The 9,614-nt window shown below is 40.1% G+C and overlaps 1 protein-coding gene across 2 annotated transcripts; it reads left to right on the top strand.

The window, feature by feature from the left end:
* Window positions 1–56: 56 nt before the first annotated feature.
* npat (nuclear protein, ataxia-telangiectasia locus) lies at window positions 57–9,517 on the top strand. Of its 2 annotated transcripts, none has more exons than XM_055028440.1 (17): window positions 57–232; window positions 364–482; window positions 577–637; window positions 727–799; window positions 883–923; window positions 1,540–1,782; window positions 1,939–2,014; window positions 2,456–2,576; window positions 2,881–2,972; window positions 3,089–3,170; window positions 3,266–3,362; window positions 3,447–3,563; window positions 3,786–4,973; window positions 6,271–6,371; window positions 6,461–6,554; window positions 6,649–7,949; window positions 8,846–9,517. In XM_055028440.1, the coding sequence occupies exons 1-17, from the start codon at window positions 196–198 to the stop codon at window positions 8,924–8,926; spliced, it is 3,924 nt and encodes a 1,307-aa protein (XP_054884415.1). In that variant the 5' UTR covers window positions 57–195; the 3' UTR covers window positions 8,927–9,517. The 2 variants fall into 2 exon arrangements, with proteins under 2 accessions (XP_054884415.1, XP_054884414.1); XM_055028439.1 differs by having other exon boundaries at window positions 1,540–1,794.
* The last annotated feature ends 97 nt before the right edge of the window (window positions 9,518–9,614 follow it).

The following is a 9,614-nucleotide window of genomic DNA, read 5'->3' as shown; positions in this document are numbered from 1 at the left end:
AGCTTGAGCTGCTACTTCCGGGTTCTCGAGTTCCCCGCCGTTTGAGAAAGCAGGAGTTCAATCAGGATGTTGCCCTCATTATAACACCAATGACGTCCTTTAATCCGGGGTTATGTTGCGACTTTTATTAGCAATTTGTTGGACATGTAGCCATTTATTCGCTCTCTACTTTAATTCATTACACCTAAAGCTGTCATGTTGCTCCCTTCTGACGTCGCTCGGCTTGTTTTGGGTGAGCCGGACATAAAGCTACAGCTGCTTGTAGCTTTAGCTGGTAGCCATAACGAAGTGAGAACGGTGGCAGAGTCACTGTGCCACAGTGCTAACTTTTTAACACCTGTCTTTTTTGTTTGCTTTGTGCAGGGTACCTCCAGGAAGAGGGGCTGTCAGCTACAAGCCAAGCCTTCATCCACGAGAGTCCGAACCTGAAGGAGTACGCCGAGCACACTGCAGGAGACGGGGTGATCCCTGCCTGTGTTTTTGTGAGTCCAAAAGCTGTCCACAAATGTCCCTGTCTTTCATTGTTCAGATTGCCACGCACAGATATTAACAAACTCTTCCCTCACACATGCACAGTCTATCTTCGGGAAGGGCTTAACAGCCATCTTGAATGAGTATGTGGCTGCTAAAGCAAAAGGTAAAGGTGACTTTCATGTTTTGCAATATGTTTATACGCTTTTACTCTAAGCGGATTGTGACAACTGTTTTGTTGTTGTTTTCTAAAAGACTCTGGACATGAAGTCCCTCTTGTGATGACATCTTTGTGGAAAAAGCTGGATTTCACCCTCAACCAAATCAAGTAATATTTGTCTTTAACATTTAAGTCTGTTGATGTTTTGAGATGAACTTTTGTTGATCTGATATTTCTAAATTATTTTCCAGATCATTGCAGAATTCCCCTTCTATATCTGCGAGTCAGAGGAGTAAGTGCTTTCTGATCACTGTCAGATCAGATATTTTATCATTAAATAGTACAGAACAGATATGAATCAGTTACTGATAAAGGAGCATATATGTTTCAAATTTTCTTAAAATACCAGTTTTTAAGAAATTTAAATTTAGTATATCCTGAAATCAAGCTGATGGATTGGGGGATGGGGGAGTTTAATTACAATTATTTTTGTTCAACATTGATTTTTGGTCATTTATTACATTTGGAGAAATACACACATACTTACAAATTAAGTATGTGTGTTCCCTTTGAAATGTGGCATCATTAGTTTAAGAAAAATCCCGCTTTTATGTTTTTTTTTTAAGGCTTACCTTTTTTTTAAAATGCAAAATGTAATAATTGCACAACCTATATCTGAAAGTATAGCTTTATGAATATCATTCTCATTTTTTTGGACTTGTACATTTAAACGGTGATTTGTTTTTACATTTGTAATTAGTGTGTTAATCGTATGTTTCCCAAAAGCATTTCAGTGATCTAATAGCATGCACAGACCAAAGAGTCATGTAGGGGTTTTCCTGCAATGCACCTGCAAATACTGCATTTAGTGTACGATCCAGATTTTTACCAGTCTCTGTCTGTTGCAGTACGTTCACGCGTCGGGGTGGCAAACGTGGCGAGGCAGCGGGTCCTGACAGTGGCGTCTCCAAGCGGTGTTGTCTGCTCCTCCGTTTCAGAAAGCAGCTCCTTCATCAGCCCCACCCACACCACCCACAGCATGCTAGGTCACTCCACTCCTGTTAGCTTCACCAATCCTCAGACCAGACCCACAGCCAGCAGCGGGGCGCAGCAGCCGGTCCACGATGGGAACCGATTACTCAGCACACCCCGTCAGTATTGCGGTGGATTTGTTTGGATGCATTTAATATTGTGCATTTTGATTTGAAAATCCTTTGTCAGTTTGGGTCAAACTCCATTAGCTTCTGTTTTTGCTATTAAATCAGTCGCTGTAGTTGAACATTGTACCTTATCATTGTATTTCGCAGGAGATTCTCCTGTACAAGTTATTGTTTCAGAGCATCGCCTCACTTCAGGCCCAGTTTCTCCTGGTCGAAGGAAATGGTAAGGATGGGAAAGAACAACTACAGAATAGAATTGTATAAGTACTTATTTAATATCATAAAGACCTACTTTTAACTTGCACTAAGATCAGAGGCTGTTTTTTCTCTCTCTTTGTGGGATGCAAATAAAGAGTATTACAAAAAATAATACATATCTTTTCCACAACTGATAATTAAAACAGACTTTGATAAAGATTAAAAAAAAAGTGTAGGTTTTAAGATGTTTTACAGGACCAGGGCTGGACATTACTCCCACATTAACGCACCGATTACTAATTGCAGATCATCGTTATTTATTTTCATCAATATCGTCACACATGACATATTTCCTAATATTATGCTGCCCTAGTTTGTTGCTAGACAAATATAACAGATGACCTGTTAATGTATTTGTCCACATATCCTTTTGTGTCCTTTACTACAACCTATTTTCTGCATTCAGGGACACTCCCAGGAAGAGAAGTGGTCTGACAGGGTCAGGTGGTCCCGGTAAATCTGCCATGACTGCCGCTAATGTAACTACAGACGTCCAGTCTGAGGAGGTTGTCAAGGAGAATTTTCCAGTGAGTTTATGTTGAGAAGCTTGGTTCTTCTTTTATAGAGAAATAGTTGAAAACTGTAAATAAAATGGAGTGGGAAAAATATATATATATATTTTTATACTTTAGTTCCATTGTCGAAATGTTTTTTTCTCCATCTCTTGCCATCTTTCTGCTTTCTTTCTTCTTTTTTTCTGTGCTATAAAAAAAAATAAAACATTGATACATGTTGCATATTTTCCTGGTGCATGAAAGCCCCAGTTAAAACATCACACGTTGAGCTTTCCTGAAAGCTGTCTTAACTTTTAAAACATTAAAATCTTCACAGCAACTTGTGATACAAAATGCACGCGACAAGATTTTGGGGGACAGGGCACTGCAAGAGAAACTTGCTGAAAACATCAACAAAATCCTTGCCAGGTATGTTGAGAATCTGTTTTCAGTGTTTTGATGAAGCTGATGGTGACAAAAATACCTTCTAAGCAGGCTTAAAATAATATTTCTGTACTAAACATGTTTTTTGTTCCTGATGCCAGTGATGCAGTACCACAAACATCCAAAGCTTCTTCAAGTGCAGTTGAGCCAGACCAGTCTATAGATGAGATTCTAGGACTAGAGGTACTAAAACATCTAGCAGAGCACTATTTGTTCCCATAAATACTCCTAAATTCACGCGGTCTTCCTTAATTTTTGCGTATAATTATTATTATCAGGGAGAAATCCATATGAGCGATGATGCCATCCATGACATTTTGGAGCAAACTGAATCCGACCCGGCTTTTCAGGCCCTCTTTGACCTTTTTGATTACCGTAACTATCCTCCACATTGTATCAAAATCAAAGTTTCTAAATGAATATGAAAGTTGTTTTGAGAATTCTTTTGTAATTTTGCAGATAAAACTAAAAATGCTGATGGAGATGCAGGGGATGGCAGCAATGCTTGTATTTCTGAAGAGAATGAGACAGCTGGACTCCCATCTGCTGTCCACGTCCTCCAAAGTTGCGATCCAGGTATTCAGTCTCTTTTCAACACAGGGCAATATAGATGTGAGTGGGTGGTAAATCTTTCAGAACTTTATCATCATCATTTCTCCATAGTTATAGCTCTTCTCCAAAGTCAAGACTATTTTTCCTCTTTTGAAACTATTTTATTTCTGACTTTTACTGACCTGAATAGAGCACAATAACGAGAAAATGGATAATAGGTCAGGTTTGATTTGTCTTATTCTTCAGGTCCTTCCCAAAGTGATGGAAATACTTCAGACGCAACATCAGGAGTGCTGAAGGCGAGAGCTGGGCAGGAGCGTAAAACCAGAAAATCCCCTGCATCCAACTTGTTAAAAAAAACTGTTTTGGACTCGAATGGCAGAACGTCTAGAATTGAGAACAGCTCAGCCAGACTGTTAGTCAGCTTCTCACCTGCTGCTGGGAACTCCATTAGGAAAGAAAACCCATCAACGAACAGTGGACCACAAATGGAAAGTGATGAGCCTCTAAACACACCGCCCCCACCTGTGGACAGTTCATCCACCCCAGTGACACTCTCCAATTCAGAATCTTTATCGAGAGACCCAGTTCTGCTCACTGAGGAGAGACCAGCCTCGAACGTTGACGGAAACCCTGAGATTTCACAGGCAACAGGACTAAACAATCCAGCTGATGGAGTTGATGGAGCAGCTTCTGGTGATCAGCATGAGGTCCAGGTCAACAACACCTCTCCCAACCAGCCCGATGTTTGTGTTTCTGGTGGAGACGGTCTTGCTGTGCCTCCTGGCTCTGTGCCATCTTCTTCTTCAGCATCTGTTTCTGCAGCTGCTCCAGTTACAGCTGCTTCCATCACTGTTTCTGCCTCTTCTGCATTTTCTTCCTCTTGTGCTCCAGTTACCCCAACGCCCAGTCCTCCTCCTCCTCCGGTCACCATCCCTGCCATTCCCCCACGCAAGCCTGGAGAGCCCAGCAACATTGTGTCTTTGGAGATTATCGTCAGTGATAACCAGGATGGAGATTCTTCCAGAGACACGGCCTTCAATCAAGCAGTTTCAACTATTTCCGGAGACAAGATACCCACCATCTACCTTTCCTCGCCAGCAAAATCACCTGTATGTCCTGCTACTCCAAAGGCCAACTTCGATGAAGCCGCGCAGGCGGTGAGCAGCTTACAACGGTCAGAGGGAGGCGGTAGTCCTTTCGTCAGTAAACCTGGAGGAGTGTACACGTCTCCAGTCAATGCAGCATCACAGGGTCAACAGAGATACATGTTTCAACCTGCTGTGGACCCCCCACCCACCCCGGCCAGCTTTTTCTTGGTGGTCCCAACTCCAGATGTTCAGGCCAGACCGGTGCTGCTTCCAGCTGGAGTCCCAAACGGACAACCCTTACCCACCAACCAGCATGGAGTCACTACTCCGAGCTACTCCACAGGTACAGCAGAAAATACAGTGTGTTTACATGTGCTGCTTACTGTAATGTCAGTTATTCTTAGTTTCTAGTTTTATATTTTTTGCTGTGTGAGTCTGTGAACTTTGACTTGTGTCTCTTTGCTGCTGGTAAACCTGAATTTTCCCCCATTTCTATTATATGTATTGACCACATTTTACAAAAAGCTTCCTTTCCAACTTTGGAAAACTATTGAAATGTATTAGATCATTATTTGTGTCATGGATAAGCATAGAAAAAGAAATTAGTTTAACAAGTTTTTAGTTTCCAGACTAAATTTTCTTGTTCCTTTATCAAAAAGAGAAAAGTTTGAATATTTTGAAAATTACAGACTTTTTATGTCGACTTGTTTATGATTCTGCCTTTTCTTTGCTTTACTTCATCTCAACGTAACTCTTTTTTTTGTTTGCTTTTTAAGCATTTTGTTTGCATCTGCAACATTACTAATTAGTCTTTTTGAAGCATTCATTGTTTTGCCATATAAGCTATTGACAAAATCAACAGCTAACGGCACTTTAATTCAAAAACCAAACAGAACAATTTTATCACTTTTTGGACGTTGGAGCCTCACATGTTTTAAACCAGACTATATTTTATTTTTCTTTCTTGGTTAGACCCTAAAGCATTGAATGTCAAATTTCTTTTAACCTTCTCAAATAAGGCATAATTAATCACAAACTGTGATTTAAATAATCTGTACTTGGTGTATCTGAATAATCCAGAACCAGATTTTTAAATGTGACTTCAGTGGCTTAAATACCAACATGTTAGTGAACATCACCTTTTACTACACCACATAGTAAAGGCTAGCATGCCAATTTTATTTGTAAAAACACTGATTTTAAAACTGCATAAAGTCAAACTTGTTTTCAAATTTGCAGCAACATCTAAATTTGAGTTTTATAATGGAAAACTTGCAGGAATTCTGAAGGGAAATTAATGTGTGCAACATTTACAATCTATAAAGCCATTCTGGGTCCCTGCTGCTACAAAACAAAATTGGTCTTGAGCTGCAAAATTGTCAAGAAATGTAAAATAAGAAAATATTCATAAAAACCTTTATAAAATGTACCAGTTTTTCCAACTTTTATTATGAAAGAACAGAAAATATTTTAACAAAAAGTACATGTAGGGATGCACCTCTGAGTTCTTTATCATTATTGGCTTGAATTTTTAAAAGCTTAAAGCACCACAGGTTGCAGACTCCTCATGTAGCTCATTACTTTAGTCTTTTGTTTTCTTGGGGGAGTTAAAACCCTGAATCCATTTGCTTTCTTTGCAGGACCAGCACTTATATTACCCTCACCTGTTAAGCCCGTTGTGCTTCCTGTCTCTGTTTTGGGGCAGAATACGGTGGGAAGTATCCAAGTGGTTTCCAATCAGGTAAAATAACTTTATCTTTACCATTTCACCAGGGGATTTAAAAAAATAAATAAAACTTTTATATTCTGATTATTCTTGTGTATTTACAGATAGTTGATGTAACAGTCCCAAAATCTATACAGACAAGAGAAGGACTAAAACCAAAGCCCACAACTATCGAACCTAAACAGTCTACAAAATCAGGTAATGTACAGCTATAAGTTTCTGGAAGAATGCCTTCAGCTTCATTGTTTCACTGTCTTTCATCTCTAATATGTTGTTCTTATCTCAATTGCAGGATGTGTAAAAAATGTGACTGCTGCTGCTATTCAGCCTAAACCTTCAGGCCAAAAGGATGCAGCTAAAGGATCCAGTGAATCTAGTCATCGGAGGATTTTACGTTTTGACTCCTCCTTATCAGAGGTTCGATCCCAAACTACCAGAACAGCTGGGACTCCAACACATTCTGCTTCAAACACATCACAACATACCCCTCAGACAGAGAGAAATACTAGACCAGCAGGCGGTCGAACAAAACCGGCTATTTTAGGTAGCAGCAAACCCAAGAGGAGAGTGGAGACTGTCAGATGTTCAGCAGATCCCAAAGGAGGAGCAAACTTGCTAAAAGAAACTGTTCCTTTACAAACTCAGCAGAAAGACTCTGTCAAAAAGACTCCTTGCAAACAAATGCATATAATTCATGACCAAGAGTTTCAAAATGCAAGAACAGACAACAAAGCTGAGAAGTCTCAGCCACGGGAGGCGTCCGCTGATGGATTACACAGGCTTCATGACGATGGATCAACAGCTAAAGATGCTTGCAGTTCCAGGTCGCTGTCATCCGATTCTTCATTCAGATCAGGAAGCAGGAAGGACAATGAGGAGAGCAGCAGGAAAGAGGCTGGAGAGAAGGCGTCTTTGAAACCACGTGAGGGACGAATGGAGAAGAGGACTTCCTCTCAAGAGAATCCAAACGTCAGAGCGAATAAGGAGAATGAAATGAAAGGAGGCTCACAAGACAAACAGCAGTCATCAACACCTTCATCCTCAGCATCGAGAGACTTCAGTCCTCCAGCGGCCCCGCAGGCTAAGCCGAAAAAGTCTGCTTCAAAAACTAGCTCTTTGGCCAAGCAGGCTGCTGAAATGCTGCAAGACCTGCAAGGCCTCAGCTCTCCTCCTCCTCCAGGCAGAAAAGCTGCAGTTAGCAGTTCAGACCATTTGCTTTCTGGATCCGACCATGTCAGTGAGGCAACTGCTGATTATCAGAGGACTCCCTCCCGTCAGAAACATGCTAAAAACGCAGAGGGGACTCCGAAGCAAATGTTGCCTCCCAACACCCCTGATGTTCCGACCTGCAGCCCTGCCAGCGAAGCCGGGAGTGAAAACAGCATTAACATGGCCGCGCACACCCTCATGATTCTTTCTCGTGCTGCCATAGCCAGGACGGGCACGCCGTTAAAAGACAGCTTGCGCCAGGAGGAAGTCGGGGAAAAATCACCATCAAGCTCAAAGAGTAAAAAACGCAAGCAGTCTCCAGTCAGAGAGAGTCCGTCCGCCAAGAGAGAGCGGAAACGATCTCCCAGCATCAAGAAAGACAAAGTCAGTGAAATTTCTTTTTAGTGATATTTATTACAACTACATTTGAGATGTATTTGACTTCATAAGATGTTTGAATGAATAGTCAGCAATCTTTTATACGGTAGACCAATAAGATGCAGCGTATAACAAGGCAAAGGATTCAAGGCATCCATAGTTTGTGGGGAAAAAAAGTATAATCTTCATTTTTGGTATTTTCTGATCATTTTTTGAGGATTGCCTCCACAGATCTTCACATTTGAACACTGACATTCTTTGTAAAATAACTTTAAGCCTAAGGGCATATGTGAAAAATAATGTTTGAGTCTTGGTCTGGCCTTTGACTAGGCTAAATGCTGTGCCAGAAACCAGAAAAGCTCTAAAATACCTTTAGGACCTGATGTTCTGGCTCAACATGCCTGAAAGAAAAAGTGAGACATCAGGTAACAAGCTGAACAGGTAATTCAGACTTTTAAATGAGTTGTGTCAGAGCAAGAACACTAATAAGCCCTGCAGCACACTGAGCCTTGACAACTTTAGTTTGACACCCTGACCTAAACCATTCCATTGTAGGTATGATTATATCTTTAGCACACTCTTCAGGGTTTTACTTATTAAGAAGAAATTGAAAACTGATGTGTTTGATGTATTTCGCACTTATCTGTTACTTTGTGCCGGTTGCTTACATTTACAAGTTTGGTTGCAACGTGAATAAATGTGAAAAACTTGAAAGGATACAACTTTTACTCTTGCAAAAGCACTGTGAGCTTGTTTGTTTATTTTGTCACGCCATTCTTATTTTATTTACTTTATTCTCATCCTTTCTTATCCAGCCTTCTTATCCTCCCCTACTCACCTCCCAGAGTATAATGTTTTGTATGTAACCAACCCTGATGTCTTTTTCTGTGTTTACTTTTCAGGAAAGAAAGAAACTCATTGACTGTTTCCCCCATGATTTGGATGTGGATAAGTTCCTTTCCTCTCTTCATTATGATGAATAAAAGTGGACACATAACGGAGGAGGATGAAGATATCACTACCAACTTGGACGACTGTCCAGGAACAGAACAAGCCATCTGCTGAGCCAGTGTTTATGGTTCCTACAGCTCTCAATGCCTTTAAACTTTTAAGCAGCAGCTGTTCTGAAACTTTGATTTTACTGCAGGTGATTTAAAGTAAAATCTCATTTTATGCAACATTAAGGCAACATTTTTTGTTTGTTTTAATCATCAACACCTTTTTGCGGTTACAGATCAATTTTGGAGGCTATTTTGACAGTTGATACTTTTTGTTATTGAATAACTCAAAATGTTGCTTTGGTCAATATTTGACTTTTTATTTGGTAGATCTGATTAGTACCGAGTGACAAGTTTGTTTGTCGAAATACATTTTGAAAAATGTGTGTATCTGTAATTTAAAATTGTGAATTGTTTCATTTGATTTTGTTTCCTGAAAAGTGTAGTTAACGAATAAAAAATAAAAAAACAGATGGACACACGAAATGTACATTTTTACTGTATACTTTTGGACAGTAATCTTGTTTGTGGAATGAGACTCAGTTTCATCTGTGTCTGAATAAAATGTTAGAAGTATTGGAGTAAAGGAGGGTGACTGGAAACACCACTGCTGGGACTGTGTTGGTCTGTAATTGCATTATGCCATTATAATGCAACAGGTGAAAAGCCCAGT

The sequence above is a fragment of the Poeciliopsis prolifica genome, unplaced genomic scaffold, assembly GCF_027474105.1.
Source record: "Poeciliopsis prolifica strain line A6 unplaced genomic scaffold, Auburn_PproV2 SCAFFOLD004, whole genome shotgun sequence".
Lineage (NCBI taxonomy): Eukaryota > Metazoa > Chordata > Actinopteri > Cyprinodontiformes > Poeciliidae > Poeciliopsis > Poeciliopsis prolifica.
This window is presented reverse-complemented; position numbering and strand designations above follow the sequence as displayed.